The sequence below is a fragment of the Penicillium chermesinum genome (assembly GCF_028974085.1).
Source record: "Penicillium chermesinum strain IBT 19713 chromosome Unknown utg000009l:1.0-952002.0:1.0-954369.0, whole genome shotgun sequence".
In the NCBI taxonomy this organism is placed as follows: Eukaryota; Fungi; Ascomycota; class Eurotiomycetes; order Eurotiales; family Aspergillaceae; genus Penicillium; species Penicillium chermesinum.
This window is the reverse complement of record NW_026695319.1, coordinates 192,782-220,767: the sequence shown is the minus strand read 5'-3', so window position 1 is coordinate 220,767 and position 27,986 is coordinate 192,782. Positions and strand designations below refer to the sequence as shown.

The following is a 27,986-nucleotide window of genomic DNA, read 5'->3' as shown; positions in this document are numbered from 1 at the left end:
TTTCAAAGGCCAATGGATCACTTCTGGGAAGTCGCAAAGCGACTCTTCTGTCGAATACGAGCACCGAAGCGGAAAAAGATATACCTGGATGACGGTGAGCATGTGTTGTTTGAGAAATGCCGCACAATGACCAAGTTGTATTGTCATGTTCCATAGCGGGGATAGGAAAGTTGCCCCTGGAACGTCTGCCCTGAGACTGATGCAGAGTCCCAGAGATCCATACCCGGATCAAAGCGCGGACATTTCCTTCGAGAGTGAGGGACGAGTCGAAACTTACGGGAAGGGAAGCATGGCCAAGGTCAAGAATCCAAGCAGCGATGAGGCCCAGTGATACCCAAGCTTGTTGTACACTATTACCGTTAGTAAATATGGACCAGGCTCAGTGATACTGCTTGAGAGCAAGGACAGCATGTTTGGACGTTCCAAAATTACACATCTTCTATGCAGCGCGCAGAGTAATTAGGAAGAGAAAACTCACTTTGAATACCAAAGAGAGGGAAGATCCCTCCAAAGCTGGATCGCAGGAAGCTGTTCGCTGCCAACGCACTCGCTGCAAAGGTGGGATAGGCGTCCACCAAAAATGTGAAGATACCCGAGTAAACGAGGATCGTTCTACAGTAACACGATCTGTCAGCACAGTGGAAACGCTCCAAAGCTCAACTGCTCCCTTTAAAAGGCAACTGAAACATGATAAGATGGGCTTACCCTGCACCGAACACTGCACTGCCGATGATTGGGGCGATCCAGTGAACATCAGAATAGATTGTCCACGCAAAGATGAACATTCCAATAGTGACGAGAGGGGCGCCTGCGATTGCTATACCTGGTGTCAACATCTACTTCCCCGTACAGAGCAAAATCAGAGCTTACCAGGTGGCAGCCGCCATTCGGGGCGAAATTCATCGTCCGCATCTGCCCTCCGTCTATGGTTTCGCTCCAACCGCTTATAGTTGCGACGCCAGAAGGGATCAGTCAGAATGCCACAGACCATACCAACAAAGATACCCATGAAGCAGAGACCGCGTTGCCACAACTCGAAGCCGTACACGTTTTCGAATACCAACTGGAAGGCTCCGAAGAACAGGTAAATAATACCCAACAGAATGGCTGAGAATAGACAGAGATTCAGACACATTGGTTCCAAAACCAGGAGAAGAATTGGTCGGTACATAGAGCGAAGCACTGTCTGCGCCACGGATCTGTTCATCTTTTCAATGGGAGCAATCCACCGATCGTCGCCGGTTTCTTTCCGGAGTTTCTGTGCTTTACGCCTGAGGAGACTATTTCTTGACGTCAACTTCTGTGACAGATATCAGAAAATCGAAGAGTGGATACGCACACCGGATGGTAAGTTTCGGGGACGAAGAAGATGACCGAAATGAGGATCACACCGGTCCAAATCATCAAGACCCAAAAAGTCCAGCGCCTGTGATGGTTAGTGAAACGGTATTCCCCGACGAACCAAGAGATATACCTACCAGGAAGTGTATTGGTTGATGAACCCGCCCACCCTGTATCCAACATGAGCTGATGAAATATATTGCAGGCGTCTAGAACTCACAGAGGACCAATCTCTGGCCCAACGAATGGACTCGCTGTGTAAAGCATCATCGGCGCAGCAAGCTGTTGTCGATCGAACATGTCCCCTACGGTACCACCAGCAACACTTAAAAATGCGCTCCCAGAGAGACCGTTGAAGAAACGGCAGACAAGCATAGTCTGCATGTTTTGCGCCACGGCACAGGGGATGAGCCAGATCAAGAAAAGGAAGAGGGAGATAATATAGACCCATCGCCGGCCATAGAACTTGATCGGGCTGCGTTAGCCTTTTTCCCAGGGATCCTGACATTTGATCCACGTTTGCTATCCACGACGTACCTCGGACAAAGGGCTAAGGAAGAGCGGGCCAAGGCCTGAGATACATCCAAGAATTAGCAACAACATTCGTTGGAGAGTCCAATGGGCGACTAACCGAGTCCCCAGATGAACGTCGACAGGCCCAGAGTGGCGACTTCCTGGGAGCTGTTGAATTCATCCATGATTTGGGCATATGTTGTAGTGTACATTGAAGATGTACACGTCCTGCCTCGGTTAATATTCACCCCGTACTAGTAGTCAAGACTACTTCAGGTTTCAAGCTAAGGGGTCATTTACTCACACGCACGCTGACCCCAGGGAAACCAGAACGGTGATAAGCCACCGACGACCAAGACTCATACTCCGCGGATTCAAGGTGTCATTTTCATCCCAGCTCACGGTGAATCCATTTTCGTCCGCAGCCTGATCCTGGTCTTGGCCAGGTTCTTGCTCGACATCCTGTCTATTCACACTCACCCCGTCACTCAAAGACCAGGCACGGTCGAGCGATCGAGAGGCATTGGACTGCTGTTTTGATATCGGCTCCTCGCGGGTCCTTGGGTTGCCAATGGGCGCGAAAGCAGTATCTTCCGTCTCAGACTTCGAGTGCTCCGGGTCCCCCCGAGCTTTTTTCAGAGATGGAAAGCTTTTCGGGTTCCATGCTGCTGCGTGGTTGCTATCCCGGGGACGACCCGAGGTCGGCGATCTCTCCGCACTCCTCACGCTAGTGGGCAGCAAATGCCCGTGGGGATAATATTGATCAATAATATGCCCTTATGTTGGCCTTGAGGGGGGTGGAAGGAAACGGAAGCGACGGAGTCAGGAGGCCGGGTACAGCCGCATTATATGGGGAAATGGGAAGGAGAGATAAGTCGATGGAATTGTTCAAATAGCATTTAGCGTGTTTTCGTACCTCCCAAGGTCGGAGCGGGCAAGCTGATTAATTACTAGCTGTCGCAGTCGTCATTAGCCGCTTCGGCGTTAGCGTTGTAGGCCATACATTCCACGAGGCTGCACAGATTGAATTGGGCTTTTCTTTCTACACTCTCAGGGCCAACACAGTACGTTAGCTTAGATTATACTACTATGCTTCAGTGTATCATCAATATCCAAAATAAAAGCAAACGCCGAGTCAAGCGACTGACGTTCGGTAAAACTAAGATTTTTGCGTATTTCCGAGCCCACCGTCGGCCGCCAACGCCGATTGTTCTCATCAACAAGCCTGAGAGCAAACCCCCTTACTTCGACATGAGAAATCCGATATTAGAAATCAGCTGGGAACTACCTGGCCTCAAGATCATCTCAGATTCGACCTCTCCGAAACGTCCGGTTATTTCAATTCCGAGATGCGAAGCGATAATCCTACTGTTCGTCGGCATACAGTAACCGGTATGCCGAGAGCGACAGCACTGATCTCGGCTTTCCCTCTTGCTAGGTATCTAAATGCCTACAGATTGCATTGAAAGCCGTAACTCAATAGTTTATAGACCTTAATTTACCTATCAAACTTGGACAGCCCTTCAGATGTTGCTGAGAGTAAAAATACACCGTCCGAACGGGCCGTGCGGGCCACGCGGGCCTCCCGGATCAACTTTCGGAGGCCTGCAAGGAGCCAGAAAGTCCGGAGTGCCAAATGTTTCCTGATGAAACCAAGTGGTTTACCCAAACATAAGATGCGCTGGATAATGTACCTTGGCGTAACGGACGAATCAGATGAAGCATTTCAACGCGAGATGGGCCGGCAAAATTGGCTCGAACTCCCTAGATGCAGTCGAGAAAGGGGCGGTTGATATGCTTGCGATTCGCTTCCCAGAAGTCTCTAGGAAACTCTTGTGAAACCGTTGGCCGATACACAAGATACGCAATCAATGAATACAATAGCTCGGATTAATACTGAGCACACCGCTAGAGCAATTGACCGGCCTATTCTCCAAGCAGCACAGAAACCAAGGTCAAGAATATCAATATGGGTATGTTCAATTAACTAGGTTGCTAAGACTACAACAATAGACGACTCACTAATACCGCTATAGCGGAAGAAACTCCAAGCAAAGCCCATCACAGCAGTAATCGCCAAAGACCCCGGTTTCTCCGAATCCACCCCCAGAACGCCTGACAGTCATGTAATCGATGCTATCCCCAGACAGTTACCAGATAGCCTAAAATCCGCCGATCATGGTAAAGTCAACTGTACATGGATGTGAAATACGCCGACATATCTCCAACTTTTGAATATCACACAAGCTTCTACAGAGCTTGAGCCAATTGGCTCATGGCGCCTCCGGCATTCTCTTCTGCCCATGAGCCCCAAAGAGCCTTCTTGCCGCGGATCTTCAGTGGAGCGCCAATAGTCTTTGAGGGTTGCTCAACTTTGACAGCGTCCTTGGTTGCCAGAACAAGAAGCTCAAAGAACATCTTGGTAGCATCGGCCTTGGTTGCGCGCTGCTCAGGAAGCAGGTCCTGGAAGATGACACTCTTCTTTTGTTCTGAATCGCCCAACTGTTCGCGCAGAATGTGAACGGCGTGCTTGGTGCCAATGGAGACGGGCTCGGTATCCACAGGATGGATCGTGTCATCGAGCTCCTCCAGAGGCTCAGCAATGCCTCCATCGTCACTCAACTGCAGATCTTGCTCGCCGTCATCTCCGGGGAAGTCAATCTCAGATCGCTGGTTGAACGTGGTATCAAGGCCAATGCCCTCGTCAAGTGGAGCAACGGCATCGTCGTCCCCAAGGTCCAGAGCAGGAAGGTCGGCAGCGGCAACATCCATGTCAGAAATTCCACTGTCACGCTTGCGCTTCAGCTCACCGGCCTTCTTGACGGATTCCAAAGACAGCAAACCACGAAGTTCGGGGGCTAGGCCGCGGCTACGCTCCTCGCCAAAAATGCTGGAGACAAAGTTTCCATTTTGCTGGCGAGTCATGAGAGTGAGGTAAACTGGGTCGCGGGGAAGGAAAGAAGTAGGCTTGAGGATGGCGGAGCGGTCCTCCTGCTGCTCCCGAATTTGACCTTGAGAGAGATGATCATGCTCATCCATCTCAATAAGTCGCTGGCGCTTGGTACGGCTTTGTTGGGCAGCAGCTTCAGGCTCAGCAGATGCCTCACGGTTGTATTCTTCCTCCAATTGATTCATCTGTACAGATCCAGCGTCTGAAAGAGGACTTTCGGTATCGCGGTTGAACCGGTGTGTATCGTTTGCTCGGGGGGTCAGTCCACCAAAATCATCGTCTCCACCAAAGTCAATTGGCGCATCGGGAAGCAAATCATTGACATTATCATCCAAATCCATCTTGTCCAGGGGAACATCGTCCTCGCCCAAGTCGAGACCCAAGTCATCATTATCATTGAGTTTTCCGGCATCGCTGTACAAGTCGTCTTCCATAGGGCGAGGTGGGGGTGCATCTCGACCAACTTCCATGGTGGTGTCCAGTCCAAGAGGCATTTCATCTTCACCCAGGTCCAGATCAACGAGGGAAGGGTCCTCGAGGCGCGCGGGCTCCTGAGATACTGATCGTCGGAAGCTGCTATCCGGGAGAAGTTGGCTTCCAAAGTCCAGAGCGCCAGCCTGCTTGCCTGTAGACTCAAGATTCAGATTCTGAGGAAAGAGAAGAGAAGCATCCAGGTTGGTGAACAGATCAGATTCAGTCAGCACATCGGGAAGAGTAATGCCACCCGGGGCAACAACAGTGGTAGTCAGATCATTGTTGTTTGTTAGGCGGAAAGCCTGGGAGAGGAAAGCGTTAGAGTTGGTTTCGTCTGATCTTGGAATATAGTCTCAATCGGGTCATACCATTTTGATCTTCATCAATGCTTCATTACAATCATCCAAAAGGTAACGCGCTTTGCGGCTGTAAATTCGCACAACACCGAGCAAGAGCTGGCCGCTCAGCCGCAGAGCCATGGGCGCTTGCCCTTGGTCGACAATGGCATTGACACTGCCCTCAATGTCAGACTGCAGGATATGCGACTTGGTCAGTTTGCGTTCGATGTTGGCCGACAGCCAGACACGGGCCAGCGGACCGGTCTTGGAAAGGAGGGTTTCCGAATAGAACATGGCGCGTAATGTTCAGCAAATGACACTATACAATAAGAATAGAAGTCTTCTGAAGTTGGAAAGGGATGAGCCCGCCCGGCGCGGGGTGGAGCGTGACAGGGGAGTGACGCGCGCGCAGTCGAAGCCGGGAAAACAAACGAGTCGGGAATGAGTAGCCTTTCTGCCTCTTTTCGCGTGTAAATTTGACTAGGACCAAATGTGCCCAAGTTCGCAAAGGAGTGCCTTGTAGGTGGTGATGGCAGGTGCGACCAGGGTGAGGCGGGAGCGATTTAGTCAAGTTGGCAGAGAAACCAGAAAGAACGAGGGATGCGCGTGGGAATTTGGGCGAGTCAGGTGAACCCAGCCACTTTGGGCCGCTGGGAATGCTTGCTGATGTAATGGGGTCTGGCAAGATGAAACGGGCCCCGGGCCCTGCCACAGCAGCCTAGAAAATCCAAAATGCGAGAGGCTGGGAATGCGCGTGGCTTGTCTGCACTCTGATTGGGCGTTCGCGTCTGCCCGCTAATCCTAAGACATCCTGTCGGATTATCTAACTTCCGGTTGACTCCAGGTCCCCATTAGGGAAAGCATAATCATGGGATTCGAGAATGAAGACCGTTTCCATACAAGTTGGACTCTTGGAGATTGATAGTTATGCACGTGGTAGGCTCGGTATCGACGCAGGATTGACATCTGGTGTTTTCAGTCTATATATCTTCTCTGCATCGATAGGGGGTGCTGTGAAGTTGTCCGTGATTCCAGTACACGGCCCGTTCCCAGAGTTCCCAGTTCCCACTTAGTTCCATCCCCAGTCTGGAACAAGTCACCATCTCCGAAGCTTTGCTGCCAGATCGCTTCTCCAGCACCCCTCTCCCTCCACATCCAATTGAGGCGGGATGAACACTGGCCTCCGCTAGGCTTGACGCGTTGTTTCTTTCTGCCAAATCCGATATCCGGCCAAGGCATGAGAAATGTCAAGGTCCGCGACGCCTGCGTTACCGCTGCATAATGCACAAAAACCCGACTCGCGACCCTCTCCCACAAACCCCCCTAGGCACGCGACTAGATGTGCCCTCATCGGTAAGCTCCGCCCCTATCGTTTCCTTGGGATCGCACCAATCCAAGCGCTTGAAGTCTGCTAAGGGGCTAACCGCTGTTTCATTCCAACAGACCTCAACCTCCACGTACTCATGGCTCGAACCGTACGAAACTGCGGAGCGCTTACAAACCTCTCTTAGCCATGGACTGACTCCTGCAGAGGCTGAGATAAGGCTTGCTCGTGACGGACCGAACGAACTACCGCATGAGGACCCCGAGCCCCTATGGCTCCGATTCCTGAAGCAATTTCAGGAGTCGCTCATCCTCCTTTTATTAGCGTCCGCTGGCATATCATTTATCATGGGCAATTATGACGATGCTATCAGTATTACTTTAGCCGTCACAATTGTCGTCACTGTTGGTTTTGTACAGGAGTACCGCTCGGAAAAATCTCTGGAGGCCTTGAGTCGCCTCGTACCGCATTACGCCCACCTAATCCGCGATCTGCCATCCGCCTACGGAAACAACGAAAATGCCTCGCCAGGGACTGCTAGGTCGGGCATTGAGCTGGGAGAGCTTCGGAGCAAAAGCCCGGGTACCGCGTCAGCTGCCCTGAAGGCTTCCACGACGGTTCCGGCAAATGAATTGGTGCCCGGAGATTTAGTTTTGTTCTCCACTGGTGATCGAATTCCCGCGGATATTCGAATCACTGCAGCGACCGACCTCTCAATTGACGAGTCTAACCTGACCGGCGAGAACGAGCCGGTCGTGAAATTCTCAGCGGCACTTCGCAGTACTCTCGGAGCACCGGCTCAGGCTCCTCAAGGCACCACGCCCCCTCGATCCCCATTTTACGATGCCCCGGCCTCCGGTGCTGTTGGAGCCGACATCCGTCTGAACGAACAGCATAACATCGCGTTTATGGGTACACTGGTCCGCTCGGGGTATGGGCAGGGAATCGTCATCTCCACAGGAGCGAAGACAGAGTTTGGAAGCATTTCAGCGTCTTTGCAAGAGATCGAGAGCCCCCGTACACCCTTGCAACTCTCTATGGATCGCCTGGGTCAAGAGCTCAGTTATATATCATTCGGTGTTATTGCATTGATCGTAGTCATTGGTCTTTTGCAGGGAAGGAAGCTCCTCGAGATGTTCACTATTGGTGTCTCACTTGCCGTGGCTGCTATCCCTGAGGGTCTCCCAATCATTGTCACCGTCACATTGGCTCTTGGGGTTCTTCGCATGGCTAAGAGAGGCGCTATCATGCGTCGACTCCCCAGCGTTGAAACCTTGGGCTCGGTCAATGTCGTTTGTAGTGACAAGACGGGAACGCTCACCCTGAACCATATGACCGTGACCAAGTTGTGGCATTTCGATTCGGCTGGACCTTTTGATGTTCAGCGGGACATGGCTTCGGTCCTATCGCCTGGGCCAGCAGCTCGCACTATTCTTCGAGTGGGTAATATCGCAAATAACGCCCGTCTCTCTCGCATGCACGCAAACTCCCCGGCAAGCGCATCCTCTGCGGCAATTCTATCCTCAACTGTTGACCAAGACTCGACAGCAGTGAAAAGTCGCTGGGTCGGTCAGCCTACGGATGTGGCTATTTTGGATCTTCTAGATACTCTAGGAGAAGACGATGTTCGTGACAGAATCAGCGCTCGTGTTTCGGAAACTCCATTTAGCTCCGAGCGAAAGTGGATGGGTGTCATCATTGGAAGCAGCTCTGGTGACTCTAGTGTGGCATATATCAAAGGTGCTCTGGAGCAAGTTTTGGCCCGTTCAGATACGTATCTAACCAAGGATGGCCGGGAGGTTATACTGGACGAGCCTCGGCGCAAGATAATTCGAGAAGCAGCTGAGAACATGGCAGCTGAGGGTCTTCGCGTCCTTGCGTTTGCCAGCGGTGCTGTGCGAGACAAGTCAAGAGGCGTGCGTGGCTTTGGCAGCCGATCTCCAACCCCGAACTCCAAGGGCAGCCCTGCCGATGACGACGACCGGTATAACGGACTGGTGTTTGCGGGACTTGTCGGCATGACTGACCCGCCTCGCAAGGACGTGCACAGGTCTATCCGACGACTGATGTCTGGTGGTGTTCGGGTCATCATGATTACAGGCGACGCTGAGACGACCGCCGTGGCCATTGCAAAGAAGCTTGGCATACCGGTCACCGAGTCCGCTGGAGCCCGCTCGGTTCTAAGTGGTCATGATCTCGATCGTATGAGCACCACTGAACTTGCCCAAGCAATCGCAACCACTTCCGTCTTCGCCCGTACCAGCCCAGATCACAAGATGAAGATCGTGCGTGCTCTGCAGTCTCGCGGGGATGTGGTTGCCATGACTGGCGATGGTGTCAACGATGCGCCAGCTCTTAAGAAGGCCGACATTGGCATTTCCATGGGCAAGCTGGGAACTGATGTTGCCAAGGAGGCAGCCGACATGATTCTAACAGATGATGACTTTTCGACTATCCTGCGAGCCATTGAGCAGGGCAAGGGGATTTTCTACAATATTCAGAACTTCATCACGTTCCAGCTCAGTACCAGTGTGGCTGCTCTTAGTCTTGTGCTTCTCAGCACGACTCTCGGCTTCAAGAACCCGCTGAATGCTATGCAGATTCTGTGGATAAGTACGTTTCGCGGCTCTTCATGATTCCACCCCCTCCTTTCTGCATGCTTTTGCTAACCTGTTCTCCAGACATACTCATGGATGGCCCACCGGCTCAGTCCCTTGGCGTCGAACCTGTCGACCCGATGGTCATGACCCGGCCGCCACGGCCCAAGCACGCACGAGTGTTGACCAGGCCTCTCATCCAACGCGTTCTCACTTCCGCCATGGTCGTCATGCTTGGCACACTTGCCATTTACATCCATGAGATGGGCGACGCAACCGATGGCCAGCCGCTGGGCAAACGATCCGGCGTAGTCACCGCTCACGATACCACGATGACCTTCACATGCTTTGTCCTTTTCGACATGTTCAACGCATTGACCTGCCGCAGCGAGGGCAAGTCAGTCCTGCGCGGCGAAATCTCACTTTTCGGAAACAAGATGTTCAACTACGCTGTCTTGGGGTCATTAGCTGGCCAGGCCTGTGTCATCTACCTTCCGCTCTTCCAGCGCATCTTCCAGACCGAGCCTCTCAGCTTTGGCTCCCTGTTTAAGCTTGTCTGCCTTGCCAGCACCGTCTTCTGGGTTGATGAAGGCCGCAAATACTATCATGCACTTCAGCGCCGGCGTGGCCTCGGCTCCGGGTATAGTGCCAATGTCTAACATGCATTTGATCTGGGTGGGTGCGAGCATTGTTTTCTTTTAGATGATTTCTCTGTGTGAATGTTTGTAACCTACCTGGTTGGGGCGATATCCCCTTTTATACATAATAGATTCGCCTAGATGGGCTTTGGTTATTTGCCCGATGAATGGATTCCGTTTACGACTACACAGTATATCTTCGCTCGGTCTATAGCCTCGCAAATCTGTTGTTTACGACGTTTGTCGAGGGTCAAAGACGGGCATTGGTCTTGGGCTTGAGCCTTCTCTAGCTTCCGATCCTCTTAGTAGTCCCTCGGAGACACCCCCTGGGCTTTTCCATATCTATTGCTTGTGTACACTTGCCTATGTCTTTTCGCTATGTACCTTTTGTCACCTCTTCCTGTAGTTGCTCGCTAGTCCGCCGAGGGCTAGATGCAAAGCGATCAAGCTCCGTATCGCAACATAGAAATAAACTATGTCTCCTCTCGATCTTGCTTTCCCTGTTGGCTCCTGAGGTTTCCAGCCGGGCTTCTCTTCTGTTCACACACATGGCAACCATCCGGCCACGCCCAGTTCCTTCCTACCTATTCGATTCCCGAGACTTGAGCCAAAAGAAAAAAGGATTTAACTCAAGGGGATTTTGGAAAAAAAATCAAAAAAAATATTTGACCGACGCAGGGGTCGAACCTGCAATCTCTTGATTCGTAGTCAAGCGCCTTGCCATTGGGCCAGCCGGCCTTGCTTGGGAAAACTGGAGAAAGAGGGGTATCTGATCTCGCGTCAAACTCTGCGAGGCTTCTGTGGGCCTTGGTTGGCCTGTTCCATTCAAAGTGGGGCAGAATTTATGTGAAAAGTGGGACCCGCGGTGGTACGTCTGATGAGTAGGATGTGGGTTGAAAAACTAGTCGTTTGGGCTCCAGCTTTGGTAGAATTTTGATACCATAGCTGCTGAATCCAACATTGTAAGCCCTGGTAGGCTCTAGACTTCTTCTCTTCTAATTTGAGTTGTATTGGTCATATTGAGATTATATATCACGGGTCAGGGGTCGAAGGCAAGATATATATTGCGAGTCGCTTCTGGAGCTCGGGACAAAGCAGGCTTACTGAACACCACTCGAATTATCCTAATTCCAATATCAAAGCAAATGAACAGATCGACCGAAGTGCGACTCGTAACCAAGTAAGCCTCGTGTTAGAAATACCAGAAAAGCAACGCAATCTATTGTTCTTGATGCTCTAGCTAATCTATATACTTATGCTTATAGAAGACAAAGGCTCACTCTTGAACCGGGAACCCGTATCCAACCAACATGGCAGGTTCATCAATGTTATGATGTTGATAGCTGTATACCAGTTAAATCCTGCACATGAGATACGGAGCAAGAGCACTCTTACCTCAGAACACCAACAGCACCCGGCTCGAGCATCAAAGACAGAGGAAATTCGAGTGGATACCCCAGCCAGCGCTTGGTGAAGGCACGAAGCAAATGGCCATGGGCCACCAGGACGATGTCGCAGGGGTTCTCTCCGCGCATGTTGCCCTTGTGGATGGCGCGGATCTCCTGAATAAGATCGTCAATACGGTCACTAACCTGTTGGGACGACCTGAATGTGATCGCGGTTAACTGTGCTCCAACCAATGTGTCCATGCCCCGACTTACTCTCCACCTTCGCATCCGTCCCGCCAGATGTCCCAAGGCCTCTCGGCGTCCAGACCATGGTCTTTACGCAAGGCGCGGATCTCCTTGGTGACGAGGCCTTCATACTGGCCATAGTCCCACTCGGCAAGTCGCTCCGTGAGCGAGACTTTCTTGGCATCGTGCAAGGCCTGTCGATCGGCCTCCGAGAAGGCGATCTCAAACGTCTGGACGGCCCGCCGACGAGGGCTCGTGTAGACGTGGGCCAGATTGGCGGGGTCAATCAGCTTGCCCGAACCGACAATGATCTTGCCGGAGGCAGAGACTTGGTTTTCTCCATTCTTGGTAAGTTCTAGCTCAGTCTTGCCGGTATAACGGCCATTCTGCGACCATTCCGTCTGGCCTAAACAGGTTAGGATGGGACACATGCAAGGTCCATAGCTGGGGCGTACCGTGTCGGTAGAGGAAGACCCGAGGGGTACCGGCGTCTTTGTCGGGCATGGTGAGATAATCTACGGTGTAGAGGGGGGGCCTATTTTGGTTGGATCGAACTGGATATCAGCGAAGATCCCACGCCACCTTCAAAAAGTGGGGGTTGCTTCGTGGAGAGGGAAAAAAGAGTCTCCGAGAAACCAATCACTCCTTCACCGGAGTTCGGTGTGCAGCTTGGTCTTTTCCCAGATTGAACCCCGGAAAATCCCTAAAACCCCTACGCGCAATCATGTGGGATAAGATTCAACATATTACAAATTGTTTTGTGTCCGGTGACGTTGGTCTTGCAGGAGCTTGTCGAGGTTAATCACTTGGACCCTGTGATATGATACCGACGGCCCCACCGATGGGAGAGGGACGAATAAGATCTCGGATAGGGAAACATGCGATCAATTGGCGGAATGCCAGAGGTATTGAGCTGCTAGTGCTAGGAAATATGAATCAGCCTCAAGAAGAAACATTCGCCCAACTTAGCAGAGCACAGATTTCGAAACTTCAGTGCGACTGTGCGCGCCGGAAATGCTGTGGGCTGACTAGATAGCGAGACCATAGCGCCGTGACACGCAGAGTTTCCGACTTTAAGGCCCGAGGAGATCGAGGCTGCCAGGGGCTGTTTCAGATAAAGCTGAGTACCTACATTCTATGGCAGTTGTCTCACAGTCGCACATACCCCACAACTCTACAAAGTATGTAGACACGCGTTCTATGCAGTGGAGCTTCCGAGGAATGGGTCTTCTGCACTTCTGCACGTGATTACGATATTCTGGCACTTGAGACGGCAGATCCGAGTCTCTCAAACTATGAAGTCTTAGTGGAGTTCCATGGAAGAGCTAGAGATCCTGCAGAGAACTATCGGCCGTGTCAAAATTGGGAGAAAGCGGAGCCCATGCGACGGGCAAGTCGATGACTACTACTGCAGATATTAGAGTTCGGATCGGTGGCAGGCAAGACGACTAGGAATTGACGTCTACTAGGAGTAATGATATTTAGTGAGAGAGGTTTTTTTTTTTCCCTGGTACAGTCGACTCAAGATGTACGCAATGTATAGCCTTTCTGTTCAACGGAAATTGTAGTCGAAGGCATTGGCTTCGCAATGGGAGTGAAAAAGCTGCCCGAACCGGGAGAACCCGGCAGCGGCAAAAGCAGCTTATCTGGAGCCAATCAGCATCGCTAGTTGGTGTTGCTTACTAGAGCCCGCTAGACCGAAAGCGGCAGAGGCTTAACCTGCAGCGGGACCCGATTTGGGCCCACTTTGGCTCCACTGGCGGCCGGTGGCCAAAATGGTTTATCTGCAGCCAATCACAGACACGAGAAGCGTGCTCAGCCTGTCCAATTACCCGCCGCTGATAGCGAAGTTGACTTCTTGCAATCCTCAATCATGTCGGGTCCATGATAAGCCCCTTCGGTTATGCTGTCCGGCTCAGAATTGGAGCTCCAGGGGACCCCAGAAACACGCCCGCAGACCGATAAGCTATCTTTGTGTAGGTACCGTGGCGGTGGACATGGATAATTAAGTGCATGTTCTGGAAGCTCTGCTGGGACTATATAAAGGGCGTGGAGAGCCGCAGGTACGATGTGTCAGGGCTCTTCTTCCCCGGAGAGATGGTCTCCGCTACCGAATCGGAGACACCTCGTGTTTCAGCAAAAGGAACCTGCGAGCCAAGACTCCATTGCAAGATCCACGTACCGACGCCTTTCGGACGTCTTTCAAGTTTCGCCACTGCGGCTTTCGGAGCCGGTCCCCCTTCAGGTTGGAGTTCATGATGATGTATGGGTTGTATTGCTGATGATCGTTAGAGAGTGCCATAAATACAATATCAAAGAATATCAAGAAGATCCCAGAATATCTCCCAGGTCCAGACTTCCAAGTCCCATTCTAGTCCAATCAACAGCGTCCCGTTCGGTGTACAGCCAAGCCCGGGGTTTTATCAGCTGTGGGAGGGGATTATCCCATTGCTGTTGTCATAATCTTGTTTGCGGCTTGTTAACCTTTGGAATTCCTCGGTAGCCGCGCCTAAAGGTTCTTTTTTTTTTTTTAATTAGATTGGAGACTAGGACTGCCTTGCCCGAGCTGAGACCATCACTGACCAGGGGCCTCGTTGCTTTTTTTTTTTTCTCGGTGCCCCTTGTTATCTGGGCTCTCGCTGGTCCGATTTTAGGCCTTGGTGGGCCGGTGTCGATCCGAGTGTATTGCCCACTCCGCAGCTGTTCCCAAGGTTTCCATTTCTTTTTATATTTCTGCTCTGCTCCCCCGTGGCGACCATTTCCTTTCCCCCCAGAATCATCGCGTGCCTCAACTTTTGCCGACCTTATTTCTCGCCATATCCCTTCCAACGACCGACCTTGGAGTATCCAATTTCTCTTTTCACCCCACAGACGAGCTCTTCGAGCTCACCCGACCTCTGACTATGTCGGACTTCAACGGCAAAAGCGCCTACGCGCCGGACTATGCTTCGTACAACTGGCTAGGAGCTCCCTCCGACTACGACCTCTCGACAAACCCCGACCTGGGCGGTAACTCCCGTACGTGACGACTGTTGTGGTATCCTCGCTGAGAAATTGCGCGCTCTAATACTCTTAATTGCCACAGGCACCGAAAACTTGAACAAATGGTTTCAATCGGGGGGACCAGGCCTACATTATTGTGGCCTCCGCAATGGTGCTGATCATGGTTCCCGGTCTGGGTTTCCTGTACTCTGGTCTGGCCCGACGAAAGTCCGCGCTGAGCATGATCTGGGCCTGTATGGCTTCTTTCTCGGTCATTACCTTCCAATGGTACTTCTGGGGTTACTCGCTCGCCTTCTCCCCCACGGCGACCAACGGCTATATCGGGAATCTGCGCAACTTTGGCCTGATGAAGACTTTGGCGGCTCCCAGCCCCGGCTCCCCATTAATTCCAGACATACTTTATGCGTTTTATCAAGTCAGTCTTTTCTCCCCCCGCCTTCAATTGCAAAGAAGGCGACCATGGACAATCTCTAACATGAGCAGATGCAATTTTGTGGTGTCACAGCAGCGATCGTCATGGGAGCTGTCGCCGAACGCGGTCGGCTTCTCCCCGCCATGGTGTTCACTTTTATCTGGGCGACAATTGTTTACTGCCCGCTGGCCTGCTGGGCCTGGAATGTTAACGGATGGGCTTTCAAATACGGTGTGATGGATTACGCGGGAGGAGGCCCCGTGGAGATCGGATCTGGATTCACGGCGCTGGCTTATTCGATGGTCCTTGGTCGCCGACAGGAGCGCATGATGCTCAACTTCCGCCCTCACAATGTCTCGCTGATTCTTCTCGGCACGTGCTTCCTGTGGTTCGGATGGCTTGGATTCAACGGCGGTTCCTCGTTCGGTGCTAACCTGCGCGCGACAATGGCCTGCTGGAACACCAACCTGACTGCTGCTTTTGCAGCGATTACCTGGGTTCTGCTCGATTGGCGCCTTGCGCGCAAGTGGTCTATGGTCGGTTGGTGTTCCGGTACTATTTCCGGTCTTGTGGCCGCTACCCCAGCTTCCGGTTTCATCACGCCCTGGGCGAGTGTGATTCTCGGAGTCGTGACTGGTATTGTTTGCAACTACTCGACCAAGATCAAGTACTGGATCCGCATTGACGACTCGATGGATGTGTTGGCGGAGCACGGTATCGCGGGCATCGTCGGTCTCATCTTCAACGCTCTCTTCGGCGACGACTCGATTGTAGGCTTGGACGGCGTGAACACGGGCAGCGGTGTTGGTGGATGGGTCATTCACAACTACAAGCAGCTTTACATCCAGGTTGCCTACATTGTCGCCGCTGCAGCCTACGCGTTCGTTGTGTCCGCCATTATCGCCTTCGCCATCAACGCCATCCCCGGCCTGAAGCTGCGCGCTTCCGAGGAAGCAGAGCTCCTCGGTATGGACGACGACCAGCTCGGTGAATTCGCCTACGATTATGTCGAAGTCCGCCGTGACTACCTCGCCTGGACCCCCCAGAAGCAAGTCCAGCTGGAGGACGGCCACCATATCCCTGACGATCAGCGCTACGGCATCGGCGAGCACAGCGAGGATGATGCTCGACGGCCGAGCTCCCAACGGTGTCAGTCAGAGCAGCCACGGTGGCAGCGATGGGGACATGGCCATCCATGAAATGAAGGTCACTCCTGCGCCTCGTCAAGCTGCTGAGCGGAACCCCCCCTGACACCGGCGAGGCAGTCGAAGTGCCTTCCTCCATCCTCCCCGGCAACGAGAAGACGGAGGGCGCATAGACCGGACATTTCTTCTTCTAGTATTCTTTTCGTTTCTTGTCTTAAAAATTTTGTCCATATTCCCCCCCCTTAGCGTGTTTCTTTTTTGGCATGTGCAAAGCCTGGCGCTTTGGCTATATCACCCTTTTTCCTCCTATCCTCTCATCCTTGATTTCCTCCGACATCTTTTATATATCCCATCTGCCGCGCCCTTCGAGATTCCGAATATCAAACCCTTTTCCTGCTTCTCACACCTCCGTCCACCTCCTGCCCCTTTTTGCACGTATATTGGAGAAGATGAATCTGCCTCTTTTGTTTTTCTCTCTGGCGTTTCCCCCTTGGGACGAGCGGATGTCATTATTATGTCTTGGGAGCTGAAAATGTACTTGCATATTCCATGTTCTGATCCAAGCACGCGACGAAGTTCTGCTATTGCAGACTTGAAGATATCTGCTATACAATATAGAGACTTTTTGATTTTGAACCCGTCCACGTTCCCGATTTTACAAAATCATGCAGATAAATCGTAGCAAAATGAAACCAAGTTAAATAGACAAATTATAAACAAAGCTGCGCTACTCATGCTATGCCATTTCAAATATCCCGCACCGGAAGCAATCCGTCCAAGTGCCTATATAGCCCGTCCATGTATCAGACGTAGCTTTTACCCACGTCTCACCATGCCCCGGACACGCACCCTCTCCTCGCGGCCCAGCTTCTCCACCACCTCCGCCGCCTCCCCACCACTCAGCACTTCATCCCACTCATCCTCATCCATGCTCATTACCAGCGTCATCTGCACGCAGCGCGCGAATGCCTCACGATGACGGTAGCGACCGGGGACACCCGCCCCACCAACATCCACTGCAGCACTCACCAGACCCGCGATGTCGCGCTCCAGTCTCGCCGCGCCTAACGGGTTCACACGACCCTGGTAAGACCAGAGTCTTTTCTCAAGGAGTCGAGCAAAGTAGGCAATGGTGACGGTCAACAGTCGGTCAAATGCTTGCTGCGTCATGATCCGGGCCATTGGGCCGAGGAGCTCGGCCCAGCCTTCTGCGAAGCGCGGCCGGACAAGCTCCTTGCTGCCTGGATCGTGGTAGTCGTCGTGGCTGTCGGGGGGCGTCCGTTTCATCGCCGGGCTGGTACTCGATGTCGCGAAAGGCGTCGGCGAGGATAGGTCGTAGGCGATGCTTGATCAGGTTGTTGAAGACGACTTGGATCCCGTCCGTGAGGAGTTCGTTGACTTTCGCCTCGAAGGAGGTGCTGAGGGATTGGAGGGTCTTGGCAACGCGCAGAGCGGAGGCCGGATCTGGGAATCGCGAGAGTAGTTGCTCAGTGACTTCGGGCTCTTGCCCTTCGCTGGAGGGGGGCTGTTTGGAGCCGGTGTTGTTTTGGACGATGCGGCGGATGTAGTCGACTCCGACATCAAGATTGTTGATTTGCACTAGGAATGAGATGATGGTCTGCTCTGGAGGCTGAGTGCCTGGGGTAGGCGCTCGGGGATAGTATTCGTCGCGCATTTTACGCTGCGTCATGCCGATGAAGTCGGAGCCAAGGACTCGTGAAAGGGTTGGGACCACACTGGTTACCACGGTTTCCTGAGAGGTCGCCAGGGACTGCTGCAATACTTTGTCCACGATATACATGATCGTATCGACGGCCGACGTTATGTAGGGAGGGTCTGCCCTGATTTGCTGGTGTAAGCTCAATCCTGTAGGGGATTCATCTAGCTGGAATGCCTTCTCCACGGATCGACGGAAGAAAAAGGTTGTCATCACGTTGAATGGGTTCACCAGTCGGTCATTGATTTTGCGGGCCAATGTGGACTCCTGTAGGAAGGAAGGCGGTGCGAACTGTTGTTCTTCGTCACCCCTCGATTCTTCCGTAGGAGGCTGCGGGCGAAGTCAGGGCTGATTGTTCGTTTGGGTCATGTTATTCTTTGAGGGGGAAAAAAAGTCTTACGTTGCAGGCAGTAGTCAAGAACCGGCAGTACAGAGACCACCGGCCCAGCATGATTGCCATCTCGTTTAATATTTCGTCGATCTCTCTCATGTCAACTCCTTCCTCATCAGTCGCTGGTACTGTTGGTGATTGAACGCGAGCCTGGCCCCGTTGAGTAGGCAAGAAGCTTTGCACAAGAAATGTAAATGCATAGGATTTGACATCCATCAGCTTGCGATCCACATGCCGCTCATCGCTCCAGGTATCCAGAACAATGCCACCCTGAACATCGGCTTCAATCTGTAGACGTTCAATCACACGAGTCATTTTCCCAGGGCCATAGTGGCGCTCAACTAGCCCGCTATGGCTGTCAATGATCCCGGCAATATGCTCGAACAGCTTCGTCAATGCATTGGCGTAGAAGAAGCCGTCTTTGTTGGCGCCGGTACTATTCAGGTTACCACGTGCTCGTGCAGCCACCCCTTGGCAGACATAGCGCCCGTACACGTCCAACCCAACCTCAGATCGACCAATCAGCGGGAATAGCTTGAAGAACCGAGTAATTTTAGCCCCGTCGTTCTCCTGAACCGCCTTGTCAAACTCGCGCAAGAATAATCCACACAGCGATTCAGCTGCATTTTCCAGAGTCACGCTCGGTGGGTCGGGCACTTCTGCTGTAGGGACCATCTCCGCTGCAAACGCGCCATTGATCACCGCAGACGGGACCTGCGACGCCCGGTGCAGATAGCTGGCCGCCGTTTCCCAATCTTGCGAGGCGCCCATAGATCCCGCCACTCCCAACGCACAAGCCTTGAGCTCTGCAACCTGCTCGACTACCTCCAATGTAGCCTTGACTCGCGCCTGTTCGAGGTCGAGCCGGCGGACGGCGCGGGAAATTCGGTCGGCGGTGCCTGCGGCTTCAGAGAGCATGCCATGGCTGATTGTTCGCGTAGTGGCCGTTTGTGTGCCGATATGGGCGCGCAGGAGATCCAGGCGACCCAATTCGCGCGAGAAATCCTTTTGTGAGGTCACCAGAGCATCGAGGCGGGCGGTCACGGAGGCTTCTTGGGTGTGGAGGTGGGACAAAGCGGCCTTTATCTCGGCGACGGAACTCGCATTGAATACATCGGGTTGAGCAGGGGACTCATTGGTATTCGCGGGATTTGACGGGGAGCCACGACCGTTGGTCAGGTGAGAGACGGCCATGGTTTGGGGCTCAAAGTGGGAGCTTGTGAACTCCACGTTGTTGACAACGATACGAAAACCCGCAGGCGGTGAGTGCGGACTTTGAGTCTCTTATCGCCATCAGAGAGTAAAAAAGCTTTTGAAGCTGAACAGGTAAATGCCTTGCTGCCTGTCCTGTGAGAAGCTGCCCTGGAATCTGGAAAAACACCGACTGCCTGTGTTTGATCTTTGAGTTGCCAATCCAAAAGTCTTTGTGTTCCTCATCTGCCTTTTCCCCCACTCCGCAACTACTTTATCTCTACTATCATCTTGCGCTTGGACGCTTGCCGTGATAGTCTGTCGCAAAGGACTTTACTACCGTCGCCATCGGTCGCCGCCACAGGCGTCGTCATACAACCCCCAGAAGACCTCGTGGCCGCACCATGGGCAACGAAGAGTCGACTGTGGTGGATGATTCCACTCCCCCATCGGTGCTGGAATCGCGCACTATGGAGGGGGTGGCCAAGTACATCAAAGATCATGAGGTGAAAAAGATAGTAGTCATGGTATGTACAGGAACGAAGTCTAGGAAGTATAGGGGCTCATCATTCAATCTATTTCGAATTTAGGTGGGAGCAGGAATCAGTACCTCTGCAGGCATACCTGATTTTCGATCTCCGGATACAGGTCTCTACGCGAACCTCGAATTCTTAGATCTGGAAGAGCCGGAGCAGGTCTTCGACATCAGTTTCTTCCGCGAGAACCCTAAGCCATTCTACGCCTTAGCCAAGGAGCTTTATCCCGGTCGGTACAGACCTACCATCGCTCACTCTTTTATCAAGCTACTCTACGATAAGGGTATGCTTTTGAAACACTTCACCCAAAATATCGACTGCCTCGAGCGACAGGCCGGGGTTCCGGGGGACATGATCGTGGAAGCCCATGGCAGCTTTGCGACCCAGAGATGCATTGATTGCCAGAAAGCGTTCCCTGACGATCAAATGCGCGAGCATGTTGCACAGGCCTCGATCCCACACTGCCCCGACTGCAATGGGCTCGTCAAACCCGATATTGTCTTTTTTGGAGAAGCCCTGCCCCGCGAGTTCTTTGAAGAACGCTCCAAGCCGGAACTCGCAGAGCTGTGTATCGTGATGGGGACCAGCCTGACGGTCCACCCATTTGCTAGCCTGCCTATGCTCTGCCGAGAGGGAACCCCCCCGTGTTCTCATCAACATGGAGAAGGTCGGTGGATTGGGATCTCGCGCTGACGACGTTCTCCTCCTGGGCGACTGCGATGCTGGAGTCCGGAAATTTGCTAAGGCTATGGGGTGGGAGGAGGAGTTGGAGGCGCTGTGGGAAAAGACGAACCCAGACCCCAAGGACCGGGAGAGGAAAATGCGCCCCTGGAGGACCGCGATGAACAACTGAAACGAGAAATTGAACGTTTGACGGAGGACGTTGATCGTACATTGGACTTGTCCGGTGCGTACCAGGACCGAGTCCGCGCACGGTTGGGGCAGTCAGCCTCACAATCTAGCTCCAGCTCGCCCGAGAGTGGACTGGGCCATGTTTTCCCACACTTTGGACGCCGTTCCCACTAGATCATGAATTGAGATGAAGCTACCGAAGTCTCCAGGTTTAGCTTTTACATCATTGACGCAAATCCAGCTTGCGTTTAGTTCCCGAAGATTCTCCCCGTGTATCCCCGCTTCCGAGAACCAAAGCCTAAACAGTAGCTTTTATGAGCATGACAAGCAAAAATCAAAGGAAAAAAAAAACAAAACAAAACAAAACAAAGAAGCCATAGCTGAGAAAGTAGTAAAACAAGACATCTGAAAATGGGGCGAGGTGATTCGTGGGACGGCGCAGCAAAATGCAAGGAAAGCGAAGCCCCGAGCTTGGGGGACTTTCCCACCGGGACCCAAACCAGGTTGATCGCTGCCCCACGTTCTTATCGTCATATTTCCTCCCTTGGTTTCCTGCCCCTCCCATCTACACCTACACCTCCCAAAACACACCATGGTTGGAATCGGCCCCAAACAACCTCCCTCTCGCAAGGGTGAGCTCGATGAATTCGATTTGTGTACTCTTCCTGTGCTAATCACTCCGTCTGTCCAGGGTCCATGCATGATCTGCCGCAGAATCTTCTGCAGCAGATCAAAGACTTTGAAGATGTCTTCACCGTGGACCGCCAGTTGCTGAAGAAGATTGTCGCTCACTTCGTCAAGGAGCTGGAGAAGGGTATGTTTGGACTCCGCGACTTTCCGAAGTATGAATGCGATCCAGGCTTACGATAATTAAACATTAGGCCTGAGCGTCGAGGGCGGAAACATTGTAAGATCGCCAGAACGCCGAATCGAAGCCCTGCAAGTTCGCTCTACTAATAAAGAAAATTAGCCGATGAATGTTACCTGGGTTATGGGATTCCCTGATGGCAACGAACAGGGTACCTTCTTGGCCCTCGACATGGGCGGCACCAACCTGCGTGTTTGCGAAATCACCTTGACCGACAAGAAGGGCGCATTCGATATCACTCAGTCCAAGTACCGCATGCCGGAGGAGCTCAAGACAGGTACCGCCGAGGAGCTGTGGGAATACATTGCCGATTGTTTGCAGCAGTTCATTGAGTCCCACCACGAAGAGGAGAATCTGACCAAGTTGCCCTTGGGTTTCACCTTCTCCTACCCGGCCACCCAAGAATACATCGACCACGGCATCTTGCAACGCTGGACGAAGGGATTTGATATCGACGGCGTCGAAGGTCAGGACGTTGTGCCTCCTCTGGAGGCCATTCTGCAAAAGCGGGTATGTCAACATCCGCGCCATCGTTCCCGCGCCCCATCTGAACTAACTATGTTTTCAGGGTTTGCCCATCAAGGTGGCTGCCTTGATCAACGACACCACCGGTACAATGATTGCTTCGGCATACACCGATCCTGAAATGAAGATCGGCTGTATCTTCGGTACTGGTGTCAATGCGGCGTACATGGAGAACGTTGGATCCGTGCCAAAGATTGCGCACTTGAACCTTGACCCCGAACTGCCGATTGCTATTAACTGTGAATACGGAGCGTTTGACAATGAACGCGTGGTCCTCCCTCTTACTAAATTTGATGAGATCATTGATCGCGACTCTCCCGCCCCGGCCAGCAGGCTTTCGAAAAGATGACCGCCGGTCTCTACCTGGGCGAAATCTTCCGGTTGGCCCTTGTGGATCTGGTCGACAACAAGCCCGGCCTGATTTTCAACGGCCAGGACGTGTCGAAGCTTCGCAAGCCATACATCCTGGATGCCTCATTCCTCGCCAAAATTGAAGAGGACCCCTACGAGAACCTGTCCGAGACCTATGATCTCTTCGTCCGCGAACTCGGCATTCACCCTACCGAGCCTGAATTAGAGCTGTCCCGCCGCCTAGCCGAGCTGATTGGAACCCGCGCTGCTCGTCTGTCTGCCTGTGGTGTGGCTGCTATCTGCACAAAGAAGAACATCGAGTCGTGCCACGTTGGCGCTGACGGCTCCGTCTTCACCAAGTACCCTCACTTCAAGGCCCGTGGAGCCCAGGCCCTCCGGGAAATCCTAGACTGGAAGCCTGAAGAGAAGGACAAGGTCGTTATCATGGCTGCCGAGGATGGTTCCGGTGTTGGTGCTGCTCTTATTGCCGCCTTGACCCTGAAGCGTGTCAAGGCCGGTAACCTGGCAGGTATCCGCGACATGGAGGAAATGAAGACTCTACTGTGAGCGGATCTCTCTTTTTCGAAGCTGGAAACAAAAGAGAGAAAAGAACACAAGTCGCGAAGAAAGGAAGGACTCTGGATATCCCAAGCATTTCACGCGCCGTTTCACTGTCTTTGGTCATGCGAATTGGTAAATTTTGTCAAGACGGTGGCCAGACTTTGATTCTGTATACTCCGAGGGAGCGAGAGAACAGACTCCTCGCATGCTCTACTAGTAAATTAGACCACAAAGATCAATGGAATCTGAATTCTAGCGTTCAAAGATCAGCAAACTAGGAATTACTAGGAATTTCGCGAAGTTGTGAATTATGTACGGGGCCGGTGGGACCTGATTCAAGCCGATAACCTTAAAAAGCCCAGGTAGGCGATAATGAGATTATGACCATCCAAACCATATTGACCCCAAAACTTGCATGCCACTAAGTTATGCTGCTAATGATGATAATCTTAAACACTCGGCATCTCGCCGAACTGTGAAACGGCGCGACTTGGTGGAATTGACTTTTGGCTCAACACGCAATCTGCGCTTCGATGTCGTGATTTTCTCCACTTATTCACCAGTTCTCTCAGCGCCTGGAGCCGTGCCAATTTAGGCTGATAACGACTTGACAGGACCTTTTCTTCAGTAATCCTAGTATAGATATCGCGAGAATAATTAGAAATGATAGTATAATCAAACCGGGAGCATGTGTCCGACGCCTTGTGTCCTGCTGGCGACGGCTCCATCTCGATCAGCACTTTGATCCTCGAATAGAGCTACCCCCGGACCTCTAGGCTCTAGTGGGGCCTATAGCATCCAGCTTATGCTCCACTTAGGCCGTGTCAACTGGAGGAATTTCCCTTAAAACCCCGCGAGGCCCAGGAATCGGAGATCTTGCGGAAGCCGTTTCGTTTTGCATCTGGGAACCTGCGGCCCTGTACTCTGACAAGATCTATTTACCCGGTTCTTGGTCGATATGGGAAGCGAGAAGGAACTCGAAGCGGCGACTTCGCCTCCGCTGACGACCACGGCGTCCTCGGATCTCGACGAGAACTACGATACCTATCGGCGGTACAGGGGCTTGGTGTATACGCCTGAGGAAGAGAAGGCTGTGCTCCGCAAGATTGATATGCGGTTGATTCCGTTATTATTTCTGATCTACTTGCTGCAGGTTCGTGGCTCCTATGGCGTTGGATGCTCATTTGCTCATGAGGCATAGTATTTGGACAAGAACACCCTCAATTTCGCGTCTGTATACGGCTTGAAGCAGGGCACGGGTCTTGTGGGGCAAGACTACTCATGGCTTGGTATGTTGTAGGCGTCTTGGATATTTTGCTAGGCTGCCATTCCTAATTAGAGTCTGCTCCAGGCTCTATATTCTATTTTGGCTACTTGATCGCGCAGTACCCGGCCGGGCTGGCAATCCAGAAACTGCCGGTCGGGAAATTCCTCGCATCGACGACGATTGGTAAGATGTGATAATATGTATTGCATGAACGGAGTAATATATAGCTAAAATTTGGTGATATAGCGTGGGGTGGTATTCTCATGACTACGCCCGCATGCTACAACTTCGCTGGCATCGCATCGAATCGGTTTGTCCTGGGCATGGTTGAGGCAGTCGTCAACCCCGGCTTTGTACTAATGATGGGCATGTGGTATACCGCAAGAGAACAGCCTCTGCGGCTAGAAGCATGGTACTGCACCAACGGCATTGCAACCATGTTTGGAGGGTAAGAGACCATTCTGCCTTCTGCCGGGCAGGACCCCAGCTCACATATCGATCAGTCTGCTCGGATACGCTATTGGGCACATCACAAGCGGACTACCCAGGTGGATGTACGTCTTTATCATCTTCGGCGCCTGTTCCGTAGCCGTTGGTCTTTTTGCCTTGTGGCTCTTGCCCGATCTCCCTTCGACAGCGACATTCCTGGATGACCGTGAAAGGGCCATCGCAGTCGAGCGTGTGGCGGTCAACAGACAAGGTGTCAAGAACGAGAAGTTCAAATGGGAGCAAGCGTGGCAAGCCGTCCGCGATCCCAAGACCTGGCTCTTGTTCGTGATGGCGATCGGCGCGCAGGTGCCCAACTCGGCTCTTACTAGTGTATGAGCCCTTCGTATCAACCGAGGCAGAAACGAGGCTAACGAAGGGTAGTTCACGTCCATTATCGTGAAGTCGTTCGGGTTTGATACGCTGGGCACCCAGTATCTCCAAATCCCCGGAGGCGCCGTCCAGTTCCTCACTATTCTGTTCGGAGGAGTCTTCGCTACGAAATACGACAGCAAGTTCCATGCCCGGAGTGCTTGCATGATCTTCGCCAATATCACCTGCATCGTCGGAGCAGGCCTGCTGGTCGGGCTGCCCGATTCGAATAAATGGGGTCGTCTCGTCGCGCTTTGGCTCTGCTTTTTCCAGGGGCTCGGGTTCAGTATGGCCCTGACGACTCTCAGCTCCAACATCGCTGGGTACACGAAGAAGCAGGTAACTAGTGCGCTCTTGTTTACTGGCTACTGTGTGGGGAATATTATTGGACCGCAGACCTTCAAGTCGAGCGAGGCGCCTGGGTATCACAGTGCATACATCGCGTGAGTGACGCGGACATTGTCCAATCAATCCACGGCCATGGCCGAGCTGACAAGTTTTCAGAATGCTCGTTGGCTATGTTGTCAAGCTACTTTGCATTGTCAGCCTGTACTTGTACATGTACCTCGAGAATAAACGCCGAGACAAACAGGCACTAGAAGAGGGAGTTTCCGAGGAGGATGCTGTGGAAAATGGCATGCTGGTCTGTTCCCTTTCCTGGCTGGACTCGCATAGACGACTAATAATTTTTACAGGATCAAACTGAGATCGAAAACAAGGGTTTCAGATATGTATTATAGTGCACTATATTAGTAGGGATTGATGCAAGCTCCGTCGAAGAAAGGCAACGGGGGAAGCAAGCTCTGGCTCGGTAATTTTATTTTTCGCAGAAATGACTATCTGAGTACTATGAATATTTTGATGGGTGACCGATGATTAGATAGGACTAGCCTACTAGCATTCAAATCCTCCGTACAAACATGGTCAGTGCTTGTACAAGTAGAGATTGGGTCCTCCTTAGAAGGGCTGATGGGCCAACGCCTCTGCAGCAAACGGCGCAGCGCCATTTCTTGGGAGACCCACTCAACATTGCTAGAAATGGACTCTGGTAGTGTATCCCCAGCCTTTTTAGCTTACGGAGAACTGTCGCCAATGAACGATGATATCATATAGTAGGCTCTGGGGGGGCCCTAGTGAGATCCCTGGCTCTATTTGTAGACTTTCATACTGGACCTCCTACGGGGAATAGAAGGGCTTTCTTAGAAGAAAAAGAAGATAAAAAACAAAACAAAACAAAAAACAAAACAAAAACAAAACAAAAACAAAACAAAACAACCATAGAAGATCCTCCGTGGTCGCGTATGGTCGCGTGTTTGCGTGGTCGCCTCGTAAGTTGCATCGTAAGTTGTATAGAACAAAGTGCTTTGTATACTATCACGCGGTGGGCAGGCCGGCCACAAACGTCAACAACACATGTCCCGCTACTGCGCATACACCAGTTCTTCTCCAAGCGGCCGGACAAGCCGACACGGTTGATGAAAAAAAGGGTGAAGAAAGGTGAAAAAAAAAGGTGTTCGCGTCGAGAGGGAATAGTGTAAGCCCAATGACACTGTGCGGCTGGCATGCGCAAGCACAGAGGCCGGCCGCGGGTTCCAAAAATAAGAATAATCAGGGTGTTCCAGAGAACACTTTCAGTGATTAAACTGAAAAGAACAGATACTACACTTGATCTAAGCCAATTGGCAAAGAGCGCTGAAAAGGAAAAGAAGAAGAAGAGGAATGGTAGGAGAAAGCGACTGACTATATGTCCGGGGTAGAGGGTCCGTGCGCAGAACTCCCGCTAGCGTCCAAAGTGGGGCCTTATGACACGCCAAGAAGCGAGCCAATCACGATAACGCAGGCTAGTATGCAGCGTATAATGCCAATCACCATTGCTTGCATAGCGGGGACATTGGCTGGTTGCTGCAACCATGAAGTACATAGTGTGGCAACTGGCGAATGGAAACAGCCGTCTTCCAGATCAAGGCCTTATCTCCCGGTATCTGGCTTTCTACTATCCGCATTTTCTTGTCTCGAGTGTCAGATCTACCGCGGCAGGCCAGACTTCACATCACTTTTTACAGCAAAGATGACGCCAACGTTGCCGTCCATGGCCGGCGGCCTTGGGATGGCGGCTCCACTGATTGAGGGTGGTTAAGGGCATCCAACACCACAAGGGATCTGCTTAGGAGTTTTGCGGGGTTCGCCCCAAGTTTACTCGTGTCAGAATACGCCTGCGATCATGGGTGGACAATAGTCCGGAGATCCAAAGATGTGAAGAAACAAAGATAAGACTTATTGCATGAACATGATGATGACGAGAACTTCGGCAGGTACGAGGGTGCTGTAAGGATGGTGGCGTCTACCTCCGACCAGTTGTTTCTGGTGGTGAATTGTCACCAAATGCTTCGATTGTGCCCAGTACCAGGATGGTGACATCTACAAGAACCATACGGACCTGGCATGCTTCCATGACCGGCTGCTCGGTACGACCACGGATGCTTCCTTCACGTTGATCTCC

The 27,986-nt window shown here is 52.2% G+C and overlaps 10 protein-coding genes across 10 annotated transcripts; 5 read left to right on the top strand and 5 right to left on the bottom strand.

The window, feature by feature from the left end:
• Positions 1–17: 17 nt before the first annotated feature.
• On the bottom strand, positions 18–2,808 carry N7468_010522 (MFS transporter; the record flags this gene model as incomplete). The annotated part of the gene is made up of 12 exons (XM_058479817.1): positions 18–84; positions 278–350; positions 479–612; positions 706–817; positions 871–1,280; positions 1,340–1,426; positions 1,479–1,511; positions 1,562–1,806; positions 1,879–1,913; positions 1,973–2,082; positions 2,159–2,581; positions 2,771–2,808. Coding segments are annotated over 12 exons (1,767 nt in total), but the record flags the coding sequence as incomplete, so codon positions are not given.
• A 1,296-nt stretch (positions 2,809–4,104) lies between these two features.
• On the bottom strand, positions 4,105–5,910 carry N7468_010521 (kleisin alpha; the record flags this gene model as incomplete). The annotated part of the gene is made up of 2 exons (XM_058479816.1): positions 4,105–5,580; positions 5,647–5,910. The coding sequence occupies 2 exons, from the start codon at positions 5,908–5,910 to the stop codon at positions 4,105–4,107; spliced, it is 1,740 nt and encodes a 579-aa protein (XP_058325339.1).
• Positions 5,911–6,897: 987 nt separating this feature from the next.
• On the top strand, positions 6,898–10,196 carry pmr1 (Ca(2+)/Mn(2+)-transporting P-type ATPase PMR1; the record flags this gene model as incomplete). The annotated part of the gene is made up of 3 exons (XM_058479815.1): positions 6,898–6,969; positions 7,060–9,553; positions 9,622–10,196. 3 exons carry the CDS (start codon positions 6,898–6,900, stop codon positions 10,194–10,196), a joined length of 3,141 nt encoding a protein of 1,046 aa, XP_058325338.1.
• A 1,255-nt stretch (positions 10,197–11,451) lies between these two features.
• Positions 11,452–12,313, bottom strand: N7468_010519 (uncharacterized protein; the record flags this gene model as incomplete). Its single annotated transcript, XM_058479814.1, has 4 exons — positions 11,452–11,518; positions 11,571–11,780; positions 11,837–12,215; positions 12,265–12,313. The coding sequence occupies 4 exons, from the start codon at positions 12,311–12,313 to the stop codon at positions 11,452–11,454; spliced, it is 705 nt and encodes a 234-aa protein (XP_058325337.1).
• A 1,532-nt stretch (positions 12,314–13,845) lies between these two features.
• Positions 13,846–14,066, bottom strand: N7468_010518 (uncharacterized protein; the record flags this gene model as incomplete). Its single annotated transcript, XM_058479813.1, has 2 exons — positions 13,846–13,956; positions 13,992–14,066. The coding sequence occupies 2 exons, from the start codon at positions 14,064–14,066 to the stop codon at positions 13,846–13,848; spliced, it is 186 nt and encodes a 61-aa protein (XP_058325336.1).
• A 646-nt stretch (positions 14,067–14,712) lies between these two features.
• N7468_010517 (uncharacterized protein) lies at positions 14,713–16,542 on the top strand (the record flags this gene model as incomplete). Its single annotated transcript, XM_058479812.1, has 4 exons — positions 14,713–14,827; positions 14,895–15,079; positions 15,296–16,377; positions 16,431–16,542. 4 exons carry the CDS (start codon positions 14,713–14,715, stop codon positions 16,540–16,542), a joined length of 1,494 nt encoding a protein of 497 aa, XP_058325335.1.
• Positions 16,543–17,185: 643 nt separating this feature from the next.
• On the bottom strand, positions 17,186–19,671 carry N7468_010516 (Golgi transport complex subunit COG4; the record flags this gene model as incomplete). The annotated part of the gene is made up of 3 exons (XM_058479811.1): positions 17,186–17,633; positions 17,671–18,416; positions 18,487–19,671. The coding sequence occupies 3 exons, from the start codon at positions 19,669–19,671 to the stop codon at positions 17,186–17,188; spliced, it is 2,379 nt and encodes a 792-aa protein (XP_058325334.1).
• Positions 19,672–20,072: 401 nt separating this feature from the next.
• N7468_010515 (SIR2 family NAD-dependent protein deacylase) lies at positions 20,073–21,057 on the top strand (the record flags this gene model as incomplete). The annotated part of the gene is made up of 3 exons (XM_058479810.1): positions 20,073–20,195; positions 20,259–20,798; positions 20,836–21,057. The coding sequence occupies 3 exons, from the start codon at positions 20,073–20,075 to the stop codon at positions 21,055–21,057; spliced, it is 885 nt and encodes a 294-aa protein (XP_058325333.1).
• A 591-nt stretch (positions 21,058–21,648) lies between these two features.
• On the top strand, positions 21,649–23,367 carry N7468_010514 (putative hexokinase Kxk; the record flags this gene model as incomplete). The annotated part of the gene is made up of 6 exons (XM_058479809.1): positions 21,649–21,688; positions 21,748–21,870; positions 21,938–21,963; positions 22,027–22,434; positions 22,493–22,720; positions 22,780–23,367. 6 exons carry the CDS (start codon positions 21,649–21,651, stop codon positions 23,365–23,367), a joined length of 1,413 nt encoding a protein of 470 aa, XP_058325332.1.
• A 952-nt stretch (positions 23,368–24,319) lies between these two features.
• N7468_010513 (putative MFS transporter) lies at positions 24,320–26,226 on the top strand (the record flags this gene model as incomplete). The annotated part of the gene is made up of 8 exons (XM_058479808.1): positions 24,320–24,514; positions 24,563–24,650; positions 24,701–24,811; positions 24,875–25,076; positions 25,132–25,447; positions 25,499–25,929; positions 25,991–26,129; positions 26,182–26,226. The coding sequence occupies 8 exons, from the start codon at positions 24,320–24,322 to the stop codon at positions 26,224–26,226; spliced, it is 1,527 nt and encodes a 508-aa protein (XP_058325331.1).
• Between the last annotated feature and the right edge of the window lie 1,760 nt (positions 26,227–27,986).